The sequence below is a fragment of the Hoplias malabaricus genome, chromosome Y (assembly GCF_029633855.1).
Source record: "Hoplias malabaricus isolate fHopMal1 chromosome Y, fHopMal1.hap1, whole genome shotgun sequence".
Lineage (NCBI taxonomy): Eukaryota > Metazoa > Chordata > Actinopteri > Characiformes > Erythrinidae > Hoplias > Hoplias malabaricus.
The window spans coordinates 23,747,000-23,765,762 of NC_089820.1; the positions used below are offsets into that span (position 1 = coordinate 23,747,000).

At 41.9% G+C, this 18,763-nt stretch overlaps 1 protein-coding gene across 8 annotated transcripts in view; it reads right to left on the reverse strand.

Moving 5' to 3' along the window:
* Positions 1–18,763, reverse strand: part of LOC136677749 (WD repeat and FYVE domain-containing protein 3-like) — a 100,513-nt gene that overhangs the window by 5,958 nt on the left and 75,792 nt on the right. For 6 of the 8 annotated variants that reach the window (XR_010796421.1, XM_066655355.1, XM_066655356.1 and 3 more), the window contains 24 exons: positions 16,976–17,205; positions 12,772–12,881; positions 12,471–12,653; positions 12,195–12,352; positions 11,892–11,969; positions 10,908–11,138; positions 9,861–10,029; positions 9,197–9,357; positions 8,793–8,941; positions 8,482–8,602; positions 8,238–8,323; positions 8,062–8,142; positions 7,915–7,969; positions 7,460–7,579; positions 7,206–7,323; positions 6,289–6,395; positions 5,356–5,509; positions 5,069–5,160; positions 4,418–4,630; positions 3,979–4,126; positions 3,496–3,650; positions 2,111–2,269; positions 1,536–1,715; positions 54–236 (listed from right to left, as the gene is read on the reverse strand). Coding sequence is in view for 7 of the 8 variants with exons in the window: in XM_066655355.1 (XP_066511452.1) it covers positions 54–236; positions 1,536–1,715; positions 2,111–2,269; positions 3,496–3,650; positions 3,979–4,126; positions 4,418–4,630; positions 5,069–5,160; positions 5,356–5,509; positions 6,289–6,395; positions 7,206–7,323; positions 7,460–7,579; positions 7,915–7,969; positions 8,062–8,142; positions 8,238–8,323; positions 8,482–8,602; positions 8,793–8,941; positions 9,197–9,357; positions 9,861–10,029; positions 10,908–11,138; positions 11,892–11,969; positions 12,195–12,352; positions 12,471–12,653; positions 12,772–12,881; positions 16,976–17,205 (3,441 nt within the window). In the remaining variant the exon portion in view is untranslated. The remainder of the gene's footprint in view (positions 1–53; positions 237–1,535; positions 1,716–2,110; positions 2,270–3,495; positions 3,651–3,978; positions 4,127–4,417; positions 4,631–5,068; positions 5,161–5,355; positions 5,510–6,288; positions 6,396–7,205; positions 7,324–7,459; positions 7,580–7,914; positions 7,970–8,061; positions 8,143–8,237; positions 8,324–8,481; positions 8,603–8,792; positions 8,942–9,196; positions 9,358–9,860; positions 10,030–10,907; positions 11,139–11,891; positions 11,970–12,194; positions 12,353–12,470; positions 12,654–12,771; positions 12,882–16,975; positions 17,206–18,763) is intronic. The other 2 variants (XM_066655357.1, XM_066655353.1) reach the window with 1 other exon arrangement.

The window sequence follows — 18,763 nt, forward strand, 5'->3', positions numbered from 1 at the left end:
TAAAAGTTAAAAGCAGAACATTAAATAAACCGAAATAAGGGATGGCTGGTTACCCTGACAACGCCGTCCGAGTGTCCCGTCACAATAACATTCTGCGTGTCCCACTCGTTCATCTCAGACACGCAACAGCACAAGATCTGCTGACTGCGGCCAGTGAACGTGTTGGCACTGGCGATGGGGTTCCCGTTAATGCTCCAAACATGTATGTGTGTGCCAGCACTGGACACTATGTCTCCCTGTGTAATAAAGAAAGCAAGGCATCTTTCAACGCATTTTTAAATCCATCTTCAGAGGTGAATTAATTAAAATAAAATGTTGGCTAAGCACGCTGGCTAAGCACCAGCGATATGAAAGTGTGAAACAAATAAATACAGTGGAGTTTGAGTTCCTAACTTGTGTTTATTGATAGTCAGAAAACATGTTATTTCTTACTAATTCAAGGAATAAGGTTTAAAAGACCGTTGGTTCTTCCCCCCGCCTCCCAACAGTGTTGGGAAACTCTAATAGGCGTCTTGCCTGTGACGTAGATGGTGGACAACAACTCTAGAAGTTGCACTTAATTTAATGCAAAATGAGGAAAAGGTGTGTTGTTTTTGGCTGCAATCATTCAATGTACAGTGGGACATCTGTGCACAAATGTCCCAAAGATCCCAAAATATCCAGAAAATGGACTAAATTTGTCCACTTCAAACGGGCACTTTGGAAAGGACCATCCGCTCACTCCGTTATCTGTAGCTCATTTCACTAGCGCTTTTCCAACAATATGGGCATGTAAGGACACCAACGAAAGGTGTTCAAGAGCCTCTGTAACATGGAGGTGAAGAGGGTAAGGACACTCACTTCGCCTGTTTTAGTTGGTGTTATTTAACGTTAGCTTGACTTGCTAAACTCGGTGGCTCAGATTATACTCGGCTACGTAGCTGCATTACGGAGGTTTATAGTGTCGGATGAATTCGAGTTCGACTTCGATCACATTTACAAGAATAACGGTACCTCTAAATTTGAGTTTAGCTTATTGCTAGGCTATTGTCATGAATAGTGTTGGTTATTTAGCTAGCGAGATACTGTCATAACAGTCAGTCATAACGTTGTTTTACTTCGGCGTTGTTCAGCTGTTGTCCACCAGTGACGTCACGGTCGCGTTCAAGAATTTCCGTAGCGAGCTCGGGTTTTTCCGTCAATTTAATAATGTCAGTTTTAAAGCAAATTAAGCTGCTATTTTCATTTTAATTCATACTTATATATGTCAGTAACTACAATAATGTGAAATAGTCATGGAGGTCCATTAAGTGGTGCTTAGCCTTTTAAAACTTTGTGTTTCTGTAAACCATCTTTTTTCAGTGGAAACTTTGAAAACTCACCTGAAACATCTCAATTTATCAAAGCAATGAATACAGAACATACAAAACCTTTGCTTTTTCCTAGAAAATCACTCACATTAGTTTCACTTGCTTAAATGAATTTGATTCCCATTTCTTCTTATTCCACTGCAACAGTAATCAGTGTCTACAGAGTGAAGGGAGCGTCAGACTTACAGTAAGCTCATTGATGCAGAGCGCTGAGACGGGAGCTCGGTGGCCTCTCAGCTGTGTGACAAATGATAGTTTGTTCAGGTCCCAGATGATGCACGTACGGTCCCGAGAGCCACTGACAACGATGTGGTAAGCGGAGGACGCCGTCAAACATGTCACTGCGTCAGTGTGGCCGAGTAAAGCCTATAAGCAGGTCAGAGAAAAAACATTTCACAGGGAAGGAGTAAAATATTGACTGAGAAATTATTTAAAACAGAGTGTATACTCTATTTATTTATGTTCCCCCCTCTGAAAACTGCACGCACTGTGGACACGTTCAACAGTGCAAGCGCCGCTTTGTTCTGATGCTGTCAGCTACACGCCAAATATCACCACAATGTAACTTTAGCTTAGGAGCGACAGACTCTTGAATGGTTGGATGAGCCACTAACTTTGGCCACATAGTGTATGTATTGGCTCCTGGGTCGATATATGAAAGACCAACATTAATTTGGAAGCTATAACTAAATAATTATCATAAATTCCAATGGTGCTTCACGTAATTTGAATATAATCAGTGACTGCTTATTATTTTTTACCTGTTTAAGTGTGAGGGTCTTGGCCTTCTCTTTAGAAGTACTTGTTTCCCACACACAGATAGCTGTGCTGGTGCCTCCAGTAATGACCAGTTTGGGGTTAGGACAGATAGCACACAGGATCTGACCCCATTCGGACAAACATTCATACACGATAACAGCCTGCAGAAAGAGAAAGTTCCTGTTATACAACAAAGAACACAAACACTACTAAATCAACAACTGCATGAACTATTCATAACATGACTCCAAAAATAAAAATAAAATGCTGAACTACATATGGCCACCAGAGGGCTGTTAGCTCTGGTGTATAATAGTCTCTAGAACGTGGACACTACTCAAACCAAGGCCTGTTGTTTGGGGAAGGAAAGTGCTGCTAACATTTACATATCTACATTTGATCATATCAGGGCCATACGTTATTATATAAAGCAAAGTGTATTAAAATAAACAGGTTAAACACTTACTATTGCAAGCGAAGTTTAAAAAATGTATTTTCTTAGGGTACAATTTGTGCGTAAACATGTAACAATATCATCCTTGTGTGTTGATGGTAGGGTGACCAGATCTGAGATGGTGACAAACAGGACACGTCTCCGGGGGTGTGGGGGGGAATGAGCTCTCGCCCCTCGCTGCCGTTGTATTCTTAGCTGAACCTATATGTGCTTTTAGGTCCTTTACACCTTTATTTCCTACAGAAAAACATGGGAATTTCTTTTTTAATTCATTCGAGAACTTACATTTACGTTTCGGTGTAGCTGCTCAAGATGAGGGTAGGTACATGAGCTTTGCCTGACGTAAACAAGGACTACTGACGTGCAGACTGACCAATTAAATGTTTACAGAGAAGGTTATCGACCAATAACGGTAGCTCTACACTCAGACCGTCCAATCAGAAGATATTAGGCTACTTCACCACGCCCCCTTCTCACTCAAGCGAACCAATCGGAGTAGGGGAGGGCGGGACTAGTTTGTGAACGCAACGCTTCTCGAAGTTCTACGTAAGCTCTAGAAAAACAACATCCTGGACGTTTGTGAAATTCCGCCCGGACATTTTTTTAAGTCTAAAAAAGAGGACGTCCGGGTAAAAGAGGACGTCTGGTCACCCTAGTGTTGATTTAATAGGTGTTTAACACATCAGACATTTGGTCTCCAGCACCAACACTATGAACATGTCTGAGACTGAACCTAGGATATGTTTCATACCACACCATTTTGAATAACTTGTTTGCATCTGAACTATATGTTATTAGGCAAAATATGAGATGAAAAATGAGATGAAATTCTGCTTTAAGGGGTTTTCAGCTAGGTGTCAATAACACCCCTTTAACTGTGGTAAAATCACTTTTATTTGATAGTTCTCCACACACAGCAGTCTGTATCCTGACCTTGTCAGATTCGTAGTTAGCCAGTCTGCAGCTGAGGTCTGCATAGCCCCAGGCAAAGGTCTTATTCCAGGCAGGAGGCACTAGCACTTTGTTCTGCTCCACGGCTAAAATGCCCTTATCAGTGCACACTATCTGACCCACTGGCTCCTTCAGCTCTGCAAAGACACACAGACACACACACACACACAATGACAGCTCATTGAAATGCTGCTGCTTCTACCAGGATCGAATTCTATTGCTCTCAGTCAGAGCAATTCAGTCACATTTCAAAGCCTTGAATAAAACGGCGTAAAGAAATAACACCAACTGAACCCTACTCAATGGACAGACAAGTTGGGGGAAAAGACAGTTTAGAAAAGCTTAGGCAGCTGTGTGGGGTTTGACGTAACATTAAAACACGCTGAACAAATACCCTGTCAAAAGTACTGACATTTAGAAGACGTTTAAGAAGTTTTATCTCTGTCCAAGTCCATCCCAAAATACCTTTAACAGGAGCGAGAGATGGGCGCAGGTTGTCCAAATGGTGGAAGAAGATTTTATCCGTATTGGAGCTAATGGAGGCTGGCATGCTGGGGATCTCTCCATTCAACTTACTGCGCACCCGCTTTGGAGGGTGGGGCTTCTTAAACAGCTGCAATGTAATAAACACATGCAGAAATTAATGAAGGCATAACAATGCAAGACAACACTATTTCCATAAAACATCTGTCGATAAAGTGTTGACAAATAATGTAAAGATAATATACAACTGTGGTTGTTCAGGATGCTCAAAGCACCCTGTAATTTGTCAGAAAGCCAAGCTGCATATTGCAGACGTCTGTGTTATTATCTCAGAAATGATTACCAACCAATTTACTGTACATTCATAAAACACACGATCAAGCAGGACTTCTACTGTGAGCAAATCCATATAATCGAGCACCTGTTTGGGGATCTGGCCAAAGTTGTTGATGAAGCCAATGGTGGCCGTTTCTTTCAAAGGATCGTTGATGTTGTAAATGTCCACCTGACCCTCGTAGAAAAGGTGGTGGAACACATTGACAGCCTCTACGGCCGGAGGGCCTTGCTGTTTGAAGCCGAAGATGAGGTCGATCCATTCGTGTAGGTGGGCACTGACATAGTCACATTCCAGCGCCTGACAATACACAGTGGAAAGACATTTTCAAACACAGCTTTGCCTTTATCTGCTGCTCAGAGTCTGTTAGAGGGGGGAAGGGGAGATCTGGGAGATATGTGTTGTAAAGCAATCTGTGGAATTAACACTTCCTCTATAGGAAAATAAAACATGGCATTTAAATCAGTATCGGCTCATTTTAGTTGAACTATCGTTTAAAATACTTTTACAGCACTGTCCTGAAATCCATGGGAAGGGGGAGGTGTTTTCCTGCACTCCACCAAATGTTACATAGTGCAGTTTCTGCAGTGCTGAGCCAGGGGTATCAATGACAGAGGCTCTATTCCGTCAGTGGAGCGTCAGTTTTATCAGTTTTGATTTAAAATGCAAACTTTGAGCATGGTGCAAATGGTGCATATGTTTAAAGTCACTGTGTGTAAGCACTGCGAAGGTTCTCACCTGTCTGTGGACCCTGATGAACTCTCTTGGATCTCCTTTGGCCCAGGGAGGCAGGATCACGTCTCCGAGCTTAGTACCGTTCTGTTTACTTCCTGCAATTATCAACAGGTTTACATTAACTTTTGTGTTGAAAGAGGAACTTTGACAGTAAGACCTCCTTCTTCCTGCCATTCATTCTTTTTGAGGCCATTTAAGAAGCACTGCCACAGGAAGAAATCCTAAATTCCTGGTTTATACAAACTCTTGTCGGAGGAGGAACTTTGATAAATGACTAAGGCTTTCCTCACCTAAGTCGAAGTTGTTGGAGTTGAGCAGGAACTCCGGGAGGTAGAAGAACTCTGGGATGAGCTCCTTGACATCGGCCATGTTGTGCTTGGAGGCCGAGAGCCAGGCTTCTCGCACGCTGTGGAACATCCGGTCGGCTAGATCAAAGTGGCCCCCCTGCGGTCAGGCAGATGACAGCCTTCACAAACAAACTCAATGCTTCATCCTCTACCAGAGACAAGTCGCTGTTGATAAGGCCCACATGCAGGCTTCCCTCTCTGCAAAAATCTGTCAGAGAGCCTGAAGGCATCCTGACTTATGGTTGTTTACATTAGGAAATAGAAACGCTGTTTTTCTCCCAGTGCAAATGCAAATATTTCCTGAGCGAAAGGAACGCACCATTATGGCACAGGCAGGTGGTCTCGAACTTGTTCATGAAGCACTGTGGAGAAGAACTTGAGTTTGGATAACGAGGGCAGTTTATGGAAAGTTTTTACAGACTACACTGGGTAATGATGAATAGTAATAGAACTGCAATAGTCAGTTTAAATATATAAACGGCTAAACTATGCACTACTGCCTAAACTCTGACGTCCTCTGATGTCCCTTCCCATCTGTCCTCTGACTAAATCCAACACACAATTAATATTCACTTATTATAAGAGGGAAATAGTGTCCAAACATATGCAGGCACCTTTCTGAATGTGCACATAAAAGCACTGCCAAAAAAAAGGATTTTGTGAAGCAGTTGCATGACCACAAGGTCCCCAAGACCAAAGCCAAGCATTGGCTCCTAAAGTCCTCCAGTTGTGGAGCAGTATAACTGCGTTCTCTACAGTGAAGGAGCTCCATTAGAAGTCTCTGAGACGACTTGGGAGTGTGTTTTGTATTAATCATCCAAAATGAGCAACTGATGTCACTAATGCTCTCTGGGCTTAATGCACAGCACCACTCACCTGTAGCCTGAGGAAGATCTGAGTAAAGGGCTCCATTCTCACTAAGTAGGAGGCCACAATCATAGCGGAGGAGTAGTGTGTTCCATAGTGATATGCTGGGGTTTCACCTTAAAAAATTATACAGCGTACAAAAGAATTACTGAGAGACAGCCATTTGCACCAAAAGTATTTCTGATTTTTTTCCCCCTCTTTCAACACAGTCATGTCTCCATTTTAATCAGTGCACTATTCACAGTACTGTGAAAAACGTATTATTGACCTATTTAGTAGTCGCAGAACTGTTAAAACCACAACAAACTGTCGTGAAGCTGTAATTAATCAAGAAAAATTGGTAAAGCTGAAACAGAAGATAAAGTGAGGGACATGGAGGGCCACTAAGAGACAGTGAGGGACAGTGAGGGACACAAAGAGACAGTGAGGGACATGGAGAGACACCAAGAGACAGTGAGGGACAGTAAGAGACAGTGAGGGACATGGAGGGACACTAATAGACAGTAAGAGACAGTGAGGGACAGTGAGGGCCACTAAGAGACAGTGAGGGACAAGGAGAGACACTAAGACAGTGAGGGACAGTAAGAGACAGTGAGGGACACTAATAGACAGTAAGAGACAGTGAGGGACAGTGAGGGCCACTAAGAGACAGTGAGGGACAGTGAGGGACAGTGAGGCACAGTAAGAGACAGTGAGGGACAGTGAGGGACACAAAGAGACAGTGAGGGACAGTGAGGCACAGTAAGAGACAGTGAGGGACAGTGAGGGCCACTAAGAGACAGTGAGGGACAGTGAGGCACAGTAAGAGACAGTGAGGGACAGTGAGGGACAGTAAGATAAAGTCCTGCCAGAAACACAACAGACGATAGCTTCATTTACGTTTGGTGTACATTCCACATAACCGCGTACGTCAGATATGCACCTACCATTGGGATCCTCCCAGTCTTTAAATCTCTTTTTGTATTGGATCAGTCGGTCATCGGTCTGAGCGCCCATGGGCTTGGACAGGTTACGGAATGTCTTTGGATTGTTTAGATCCAGCTCCTGAGGATTCATCAAAGACGATTACATTCTACCCACAGGTATTTTCTACTTAACACGTAATCAACATGTGCAGACTAACTTTCATATGTTTGTTATTGCTTTGTCTCAGTAGACACCTCTGTGGACCGAACAATACCTCAGAGTCGTAGTCTGCAAGGATCCAGGGGAAGACGGGGTACTGCATTAAGTCGTTGTAAGACCTGCCGGCCAGCGTGTTCAGGTGCATTAAATACTGGAAGTTGCTAATCTCCCCTCTCTGAATACACAGGAATGTTCAGTTGAGAAAACAGCTTCAAACAATGCTTAGTTTACTGTAGTTCAAACAAGTAAAAGTGAAATCAAATTCAGAAAAAAATACCCTTACTCTAAACGCAGTTCATGAACCAAGATATGTCAGATGTATAATTTAGACGTAGAATTATGTCTTTAGTTTTGTGAGTTTCCAGTTAGTGTCCTACTAATAATGATGCTCCAAAACAAACAGCATTTGAAATCACAGAAAACATGTTTCTCACTTTTCCCATCAATGGAAGTATTTGAAAATTCAGACACATCGCTGCTAAACTATATATTGATTTATATCCCTTTTACCTCCCATCGTTGTGTTACAGACTTCTCTCCAACCAAAGTGCTGAGAAGGCCAGACCTAGAGAAGAAGAGAATAATTGAAGCAATTCAGTGAGTCATGCAAAGTCATGGCGTTGAATTATTTATCGGTGTGGAATGTGGGGGATGTACCCTTGCTCTACGCTGGTGTTAGGCCGCTGTCCTGAGACTGATTCTGAGCTATCTGCGAGCGAGGGAACAACTGCCAGGAACCTTCAAATAGAACAGTCAAGGTACATCAAGATCTGCCAGATCGAACAGGCCAGTCGTAGGAAGTCAACAGCAACAGTTCCTTCACACATTTTTACCTCTGATAGACTTTGTTCCTAACTCCCTTCTGGAAAGCCAAGAGATAGTTCCGCCCATCGCCTGAAAACACCTCCACTGCCATTGGCTACAACATGGAAATCAAGAGGAAAGAGAAAATGTTTAACGCCATGATTAAACACTGAAACTGCCTGGAGATTTCTATTAAAGAATTCAATTAGGCATCAGCTAACTGTTAGCTTAGTAGCGTGAATGGGACTAAAAACCGCAGCTAAAACTCCTCACCTGCAGCAGGTAGCGGCGCTTGTGCACCTCTTTGATGTCCTCATACGCGAAGATACTGCAAGTCCTCTTCAGCTGACTCTGGCTTTGTCGAGCTCCTCTGGGGATAATTGGCTCATGCATGCTAGGGCAGTCAGAAATATTAGTCAGCACTACATTCGACGACGATTTTTAGCAGATATGCTACAGTTCGACTTATGATTCGGTTCCTTTGGGACTTACCCTTGTAGCTCTAGTTCAGAACGACACTAAAGTTATTATTAATGTGAGGCTATGCTAATAATAAACAAAGCAGTATAAGGTTAAATTCTCACTTGGCGGGAAGTGTCTCGATGTCCCTGATTTCTCTGGTGACTGTCATGGTGAAGCCGTCGATCACGTAAAAGTGTTCTTTTCCAAAAAGAAGCAGCCCCTCACTGGTGTCCAGCCCTTGCACACGGGCACACCGGTACATGTGCTGAATCTAGATGCACACAATGCAAGAAGTGGTTTAATATATATATACACACACACACACACATTTTGAATTTGATGCTTGCAACCAATTAAAAACCAAAATGAGTGTGTCACAAAACTGCTGTGTCACACTATTACAGACAGACGTGGATTTCATATCTGTGGATCCAAACAAACTATTAAGGTGGTGTGTTTTTCAGGCGATTACAGGCTTGTGACTGAGGCTGACAGTTTAGGGCTTATGTTCAGACGCAGGACAGACCTTCTCTCCCTCCTCCAGCAGGCGGAGAAGGGTCGTGTTGTCGGTTTTCTGCTCCTCATCCATGGCTCCAGATTCAAGCAGCTCCTGTAACTGCTCCTGATTGTCCTCATCGCCTCCGTCAGCTGTGGAACGTGAGCGCTTCAGAGGCGCTTTCACAAGACCTGCACAAGCAAATACACAGTTAATCCAGACCTTTCAAACCCAGAGTCTTCTCACAGTGAAAGAATGGGGAAAAAACACCTTTGGATTTTTCAGATCTGAAGAGTGAGTTGAGCTCAAACCTCTCAAAGATGAAAGCTTATAGTACTATGTTTATTTAATGGCAACCAATTTGCCACTCTATCATTCCTTGCGTGGTTGAGTCTCGTTTTTTCTTCATCTTTAAAAATGTGTAAGTACAGTTATAAAAAGTATTTTCCCTCCTTCACACTTCCTTTCTTTTACTTATCCATTTCTCATGCAAGTGGATAATCGTACAGCTAATCTCCTCAAAAATATCTTTAGCCCAAAGGGGGGTGCCAATCACAACATTTGAAGTGCGTTAAAATAGTTGTTTGAATGAATATTTACGGCACATTGAAGAACATAACTGGGTTTCAATGACACATTATTCACTTTCAGTAAAGAATATCTGCAAAACATTTTAAAAGACACTGATCCTCACCTTTGACCCTTGCGATTGTGTCCTCCCCGTGCTCAGGCTCCTGTTGGGTGGTCTCTCCCTCTGTACTTTGCTGAATGGAGTGTTGGTACATACCCGGATTTCCAGACAGTAGACGCATGTAGTACTCCTTACTGTCGTAACTGATGGCTCGCCGATAACGCAAAGGCTTCTAAGTAGAAGAGTAAGACAGAAAAAACCTCACAAGTCAGGTAAATATATAATCTAGGAGGAAGGCAGTAGGGTGGTGCCTACAAGTTAAAAATGACAGTTATCGCTATTTGTTTTATTAAATCACTCAGTATTAAAATGCTCAACACTGACCACTGTTTGGAAACAATTAGAATAACAACAGAAACACTCAGAAGAGCTTGCAGTTGAGCAGTTAATAAGCAGTAAGAGAGTTGTTCAGAACAGTGTATCAGGCTTCGGAATGAAATGTTGCAAGTAAACACTCCATGGCAACTGTTTAATATGCCGTGCAACTTATCAGACCACTGAGAGAGAACACTGGATTACAGACCATGTAGTAACAACAGGCAGTGGAACAGCACCCGGATAAACTTGAGTAACTTTTTTTGGCTGTGAGTTAGCACAAGTCCATAGCCATTCTTCAGCATCAGGCAAGTGCTTGTGTAAGTAAAGCAAAGCCATCTTATACCTGGATTGGGACGTGGCTTGTTGCCCCAAGAAGGGGCACTGGTGGAAGATACTGACAGGAGGGAGAGGGTGTAAGGTAAATGAGGAATAAAAAGAAGGTATTTTAAAACTCTTCCCCACTGGAGTTTCTGCTTCACTGACATGTAGAAAGCCTTAATAATTTGAGCAAATGAGGCCATTCACTGCAGATTAACAGCCTGTTCGCACTGAAATCTGTCACAGACTTTAGGTCAAGTCTTCAAGCATGAATGATGGTTTAGCTAACACTTGACATGGGACTAAAGGGCTGGGACTGTGGTCTCAACAGTGATGTAGTAGCGATCCTTGGGAAGACATTTAAAAACGCTGAAAGCTGAAATGAACGAACGAATGAATATAAAAATGACTCACCACCTGAGAGCTGTTGTTGGGCTCGAAGTCAGGCACATAAGGATAGTGGATATAAAACATATCATTGCGGACCATCTTCTTCCTCATTCGACAGGGTCCCTCGGTCATGTCCAACTGGAACTTATCCAGGTGGGAGCCAATAGGAGGACCCCAAAGACCCCTCTCTCGCAGTAACTCGTACTCAATCCCAGCCCATTCATCAGTAACATACTTCAGTGCATTCTGCTGCCTCTAGAATGAAGAAGAATATCATGTCAGAACGGTTGGAAATAACTATTATCCATCATATTATATTCAAAGACACCCACAACTTATTAAATTGGGCTCATAATAACTAACAATTCAGCCCTAAAAACAACAATATTTGTATGTAAACATTATCCATAATGCCACCAATATATTCACGTCAGGTTTAAACCCAGCTGCTTGTGGTGTATACGTTCCACACGTTTAGAGGCAATGATTGTAGATCTCTTATTAAAATACATCTGCTGTAAATACAATATTAGGAGCTGAAATTGTAACAAATTATAGTTATAGTTTATCACATGCCTATAGTTGATATTGTAATGTGCTGCTGACTAGGCTCTTAAAAATGGTGAAATCAGGGTATTCACTAAAATTACAAACCACAGAATGGTGAAATAGTGTTGTGCAAAAAAGGGCACCACTGAACTGACCACTGTTTGAAGTTTGAAAGCCTGATGTCAACTGAATGTTTATAAGGTTTTTCAAGGATATAGCTTTGATGGAATATAAACTGCAGCTAAAGCCTGTCATTTTTACTCCATCTGCTTTGGAAGAGGAAATTGGACCTGAATCTGTGTCCACCAAATCGATACAGTTTCACTCTAATTTCAGGGGTCAGCCCAAGTCATTGCTATCAACGACAACTCGATTTTTAAAGTGAAACACACAGAACTGAGGTGTGTATGTGGATTTGAGAGTGTGTGAGCTTTAGTGCCGTCGTCCCATGCTACTAACCTCTTGATATTCTTTGTACTGCATGGCCACCAGGTCCCGAACCACGGCAATATGAGTAAACATCCACTGGAAGGTTTCCTAGAGAAGGTAGTAACCCCATATTAGACTGAATTTTACACTACAAAACAAATAGGAATAACTCCCATTAACTTAAAACTGCTCCCACAGAACTAAGGCTAGCATAATAACATCATCCTTCTGAGAATGATGATGTAGCTTATTAAATAAGAGGTATGCGTGAAAAATGAGAAGGCAAGATGTCCAGTCACTGAAAGAATAAGAGAGGAGTGTAATTTTCTGCACCTGTGCAGAGAGGTTGTTTTTGTTCATGCCGCTCTCTTTCTTGTTGCGGCGAGCACCGGTGAGTTTGGAAAGGCCAAAGCCACTGCTTACACGAGAGAGTTTGGACTGAGTCACTGGAGCCACGGTCTCACCCCTGCTGATACACTTCTTCTCATGAGCTACACCGGAGAGACAATAAAACACAGATTTTTAGATTCAGCTGTGAGCAAATATCTGGACACAAATAGTCATTATGCTTCGTTGACAACTTCTCCTGCTGTTAGCTTGTTAGCTCACCTAGATGGTTCTGCCAGCTCTTGGCAGCCGGCTCCTCCAGTGCAGGTTTCGCAGTGCTGATGTCCACGTGCCCTCGGTCATTGACGGGCAAAGAGACTTTGAAAATGTCCTCCAGCATTTGCCTCTTACTGTGCATCAGCTCCGTCCACACACGGTTTACCGCCTTCAGCAGCAACTGACGACCTGAACCGGTTTCATACAAGATCAGTCAAATGGAGTAGTCTTCAACACAGTACACTTTCCCATAACCAAAAGCCTTAATACTTTAAGTCTAGGAGTGATAAGAGGAATAGAGACGGACCCTCGCTGACGTCCTGGCTGTGGGGAGCGTCGGACTCGTTCTCTGATGGAATCATCACGTGCCAGGTGGTCATCCGGGCTTCAGCCTCCAGCCCAAACCCCTCCACGCTGCTGAAACAGGGAAAGAGCCCTGTCATACACCTGCACATGAATGTGATGCAGCCCTTGGGGAATTTCTGACACTTTATGAACTACAGTTCAAGTGCAAAAACTCTGAAGAATGTTCTATAGGTTTGTCCAGTTTTATATAAAGCATATATAGATAGATAGCATATCGTCACTGTCCAATTAAAAACACGTATCTGCCAAAATACTAATATAACAGACAAAGGAAAAACCTGAATACGCACAGTTTACCACAATCTGAAGTGTTTGATTTTGGCATTTAGACTGAACAGTGCTATGTTGTTGTTTATAATGTATATTATAGGGGTATAACTATTTGCAGTTACTGTGTTGTGCAAGTGAGAGACCACCATTCATTTATATACATTTCTAGTCAAACAGCGATTACATAATCCATATTTCAGCATCAAAAAATAAAGAATTCATAAGTGATCTGTAAAAGTAGGCATGGTTATACATGCTGTCTGGTCTTGTGACAATTACAGGGAAGGGATTTAACTAACAGACAGTTCCTAATGTCTCCAGTGTGTCTTTTAAATGCTGTAAATATTTCTTGGGCTAATAATACAATTTGTCTTTTATATATTGCTAAAAAATATATATATATATATATTATTATGGTCAAGGATAGGGATGGCACAATACCACTTTTTAGGTCCGATACAGATACCGATATTTGCCGATACCGATACTAATCCGATTTTTTGAAAAAAATGTTTTCCAGCAGCGTTTGTTGATGCGAAACAGTTTTCTTCTTAACATTCGAGGCCTTGATAAATTCTGTGTACTCCTTTCCGTGGTGTTTCTGTAAGTGTTTCATCATGTTCATGGTGTTAAAGTTCCCAACACTGCTACCACCTCGTGAGACAGTAGCACTACACAAATTACACTCGGCGGTCTTGCTGTTTTCTTCATTGACTGTGAAGTAACTCCACACTGCTGACGTGTTTACAGGCCTCTCACAACAATCGCTCTATCACATGACGCCTGCCGGTCCTATGAGAAAGTGCTGCATTGGCTTATGGCATGTTGCAAATTTCACCCAAAAAACATTTTTTTTATATATATTTAATGGACCCAATTGCATGTTTTGTTCCTTTCCGATATCCGATCCAGCAATTTAATCCAGAATCGGACTGATACAGATACTGAATATAGGATCGGCGCATCCCTAGTCAAAGATGGATGTTCCTTTCCCAAAGCTTTAGTTAAATCAGACTACCAGTCGTTACCACTGGAGAATTACGACAAATTAACTAGAAATTAGTCACCTTTTGGTCCAATTTGAATAAAATATAACCTGATGGCCAAATTATCAGAAGTCCCGAATGACTACACTTGAGTTTTTTCGTTTCTGAAGCAACTAGATTGTCTCTTGTCTACCACAGGTGACAGCTTGTACTGTTAATCTGAAGGTGAAAGCTTTGTGGCTCTAGCATGTTTTACAAGGAACTAGAAAGCCCCCATATCTTCTAATAATTTCCATTGTGAAAATCTGGCATTTTGTTACCATTATGGATTATAAGTGGATTATGTAATTACTGAAGTAAATTAAGACTGGCCTTTCACTTTGGAACAGAAATGTATTTCAGCCACAAATCCCTTCTAAACCAAGGTGGCGAACTTCAGACATGACAGGTTTGGCTGACAGGCTGTTTTATGTAAGGGTAGTATTACATCATTTGTTTTTTCACCAAGAAATTCTTTAAAGATGTAACACAACACAGCGCATAAACAATCCTGGACAAAGAGGGTCTCTGAAAGTCTACTTTCAGGTTCATGCCACCTAACAGCCTTTATTACATAAAAATAATCGTAGCTACACCTACACATTCATCCGTAACAATGAAGCTTGAATGTAATAAGCATTTGGTACAGCAGGATAAGAGTTAACAAATAATCAATAAGAGGTCACTATGAATCTAATCACATTCATGGATTTTTCTGTGTGTCACTAATCAAAGCCCAACCAGGCTCTAAGACACACTAATGTGATTTTTCAGTGTGATCAGGATTGTATTAGAGGGAGAGTTATGGTTCCACTAAGAGCTCATTTCCCAGTCTATCTGAAGGCAGGGCTCTGAGTCAGCCTGGTTACAGAGTCCTGACAATGCAAGCCTCCGCGTCAGGCTCTTCTGTGCCAACATGAGTCACACACACACACACAGAGAGAGAGAGAGAGAGAGAGAGAGAGAGAGAGAGAGAGAGAGAGAAATAGAGAGAAAAATAAAGACAGAGAGACAGAGACAGAAATAGAGAGAGAAATAGAGAAAAAAAAGAGAGAAAGTGAGAGAGAGAGAGAGAGAGAGAGAAATAGAGAGAGAGAGAAAGAAAGAAGGAGAGAGAAATAGAGAGACAGAGAGAGAGAGAAAGAGAGAGAGAGAGAGAGAGAGAGAAAGAAGGAGAGCGAGAGAGAGAAAGAGAGCGAGAGAGAGAGAGAGCGAGAGAGAGAAAGAGAGCGAGGAGAGAAATGAGATGAGGCAAAACGCACACACCAGCAAAGATAAGCACATTCTGAACTTAGAGAATACGGCCACCACAGTGCAGGCGTAAACGAACACAAGAAAGCTCATTAATAATGTTTAAATATAAGCTCTTTCAGCCCATCTTTATTTTTACCAACTCAAACTCGATGTCAAACAAAGCAACAATCAATCAATCATAGCTCGTCACCATAGTAGCATGTCAGGCTTCACCAATATGAAAGATGTATAAGAAATATAAATGTTATTCAAAAGCTCTGATAAGATTTGATCGCTGGTGTGATAAGAGTGTTAGTTGTTAAAAGTGCACTATGAGATTTTATTTTTATTTTCTAACTTGCACAAATCGACTGCACACATTGTTATTTAAGCAACTGCATCAATATCGGTGCATTCAGAGCTTGAGAAAACCTGTGTGAAAAACTGCACTGCAGCCTGGAGGGACTCTCTCGGAGGGACTGTCGTTGTTGTGACTTGCCGGCTTGGCCACTGGAGGTCGCTTTGACTAACGCACTTGTGCTTTGGCTGGAAATCGGGACGCACACCTTCTGTGGGCTAAATAGGTGGGCTACAATTACAAAGACAGGAATGCTGGTGAAATTGTCTAGAGTATATTTAACTGTGATACCCTGATTACATACATTTTAAACTCTACCAATGGTCATCTGAATTGGCTTTGATTTCAGTAAGAAACAAAATCTGCTGGACACATTTTTAATATTGTAATGCATAACTGATATTATAATATAACTAATATTAACTAACATTATTTTAAATGATTAATTATTTAACTCATTCATTCATTATCTGTAACACTTATCCAGTTCAGGGTCGCAGTGGGTGCAGAGCCTACCTGGAATCATTGGGCAGAAGGCGGGAATACACCCTGGAGGGGGCGCCAGTCCATTACAGGGCAACACACTCGCACATTCACTCACATACTCACACCTACGGACACTTTAGTCTCCAATCCACCTACAAACGTGTGATTTTGGACTGTAGGAGGAAACAAGAGCACCTGGAGGAAACCCACGCAGACACAGGGAGAACACACCACACTCCTCACAGACAGTCACCCGGAGGAAACCCACGCAGACACAGGGAGAACACACCACACTCCTCACAACCAGTCACCCGGAGGAAACCCACGCAGACACAGGGAGAACACACCACACTCCTCACAGACAGTCACCCGGAGGAGACCCACGCAGACACAGGGAGAACACACCAACTCCTCACAGACAGTCACCCAGAGGAAACCCACGCGGACACAGGGAGAACACACCAACTCCTCACAGTCAGTCACCGGGAGCGAGAATCAAACCCACTAATTATTTAACTATTAATTATCATTATTTTATTATTTTAAAGCCCTGTACAATAATCAAATTTACTATGATGTGAATGTCATGAATACTTCATTTATCATACAATAAATATTACATAACATGCTCAGAAACCAAAGGCACTATTTTTTCTTACTACATCTTAAGTCTCCCTCAGCTGTCTCTAGGCTCAAAAAGACATACACAATATCACCTTCCCTCCTCAGCCCTGCTGTTTATTCTGCAACCAATCAAGAGACAGCTATCTCACCTCCCTGAGTGCAGGTTGATGAAGCAGTGGGCAAGACAGGCCACAAAGTCTTGGTCGTGATTTCCAGGGCCCAGCACCAGGTTACGGTTTACTGTCAAAACCCGGAGAGAGTCCAGCAGAGCCACCTGCTGAGCGACGGTCTTGTGAGGTCGTGAGAGCTGGTAGAGGATGGTGCGGTTCAGACAGTGGTAGATAGAGTCCAGAGAAAAACCCTGAGAGCGGCGCTTTGACTGAAAAAACACACAAATGAAAAACAAGGAGATGGAGATTTACTCACTGCTGGTGGTAAGCCCTTTGAGAACGCTACTGCTGGGATATAGTTGTGCAAGAAAAAGAGGGCAGAGCGTTAGAGACTAACGCAAATCTCATGAAATGGTTTGGCTGCTAAATAATGGCACCATTATTTTCTAGTGATGCACTGCTATGAAACCTTTTGCTCAATATATGTTTTTGTCATTTTAATTGCCACACTACTGTGCAAATGGTATAGGGACCTGAGAATAAAGCTAATTACCTGAGCAAAAAGGGTTTATTTGCTTTAAAAAACAAACCCTCCCAAACACAAACAAACAAAAACCCTTTTCAAATCTCTCCTCCTGACAGTCCAGTATTATTTGAGGTTATCATCCAATACCTTGTTCTGATTTCTAAATACATTGTGTTAAATAAAGTGTGCTGCTGATTAAACAAATCCATAAAATGGAGGAAAACACCTGGAAAGAAACTTTGTTCATCACAAGCTCACAACCACTGCTACTGTTTAGAAAGAGATACTTTTACAGTGTTTATGTTTTTGCATTTATTCTAATTATATATCATTTTATATAAACGCCACACTTACTGAGGATGTAAATAATAATAATCGTAGAGAACTGAAACTTTCACACAAAACTTACTGTGCAAGAGTTAATTTAATCAGAATTGCATTTATGAAAAAAAAAAAAAAACTTGATCGTTTAGTTTCATTGTAATTGTTCTTCCATCTTGTATAAAGTGTGGCAAACTCTAGTCCTGGTTTTACCTCATTTAGCTTCTGTCTTTTATAGTTGTAAAGCACTGAAAACACATATGAACTGAACTCATATTACACTTTAAAGGCTAAGCACCACTTAATGGACCTCCATGACTATTTCACATTATTGTAGTTACTGACAGATAGAAGTATGAATTAAAATGAAAATAGCAGCTTAATTTGCTTTAAAACTGACAATTTTATTAAATTGACGGAAAAACCCGAGCTCGCTGCGGAAATTCTTGAACGCGACCGTGACGTCACTGGTGGACAACAGCTGAACAACGGCGCGGTAAAACACCGTTATGACTGACTGTTATGACAGTATCTAGCTAGCTAAATAACCAACATTATTCATGACATTAGCCTAGCAATAAGCTAAACTCAAATTTAGAGGTACCGTTATTCTTGTAAATGTGATCGAAGTCGAACTCGAATTCATCCGACACTATAAACCTCCGTAATGCAGCTACGTAGCCGAGTATGATCTGAGCCACCGAGTTTAGCAAGTCAAGCTAACGTTAACTAACACCAACTAAAACAGGCGAAGTGAGTGTCCTTACCCTGTTTACCTCCATGTTACAGAGGCTCTTGAACACCTTTCGTTGGTGTCCTTACATGCCCATATTGTTGGAAAAGCGCCAGTGAAGTGAGCTACAGATAACGGAGTGAGCGGATGGTCCTTTCCAAAGTGCCCGTTTAAAGTTGACAAATTTAGTCCATTTTCTGGATATTTTGGGATCTTTGGGCCATTTCTGCACAGATGTCCCACTGTA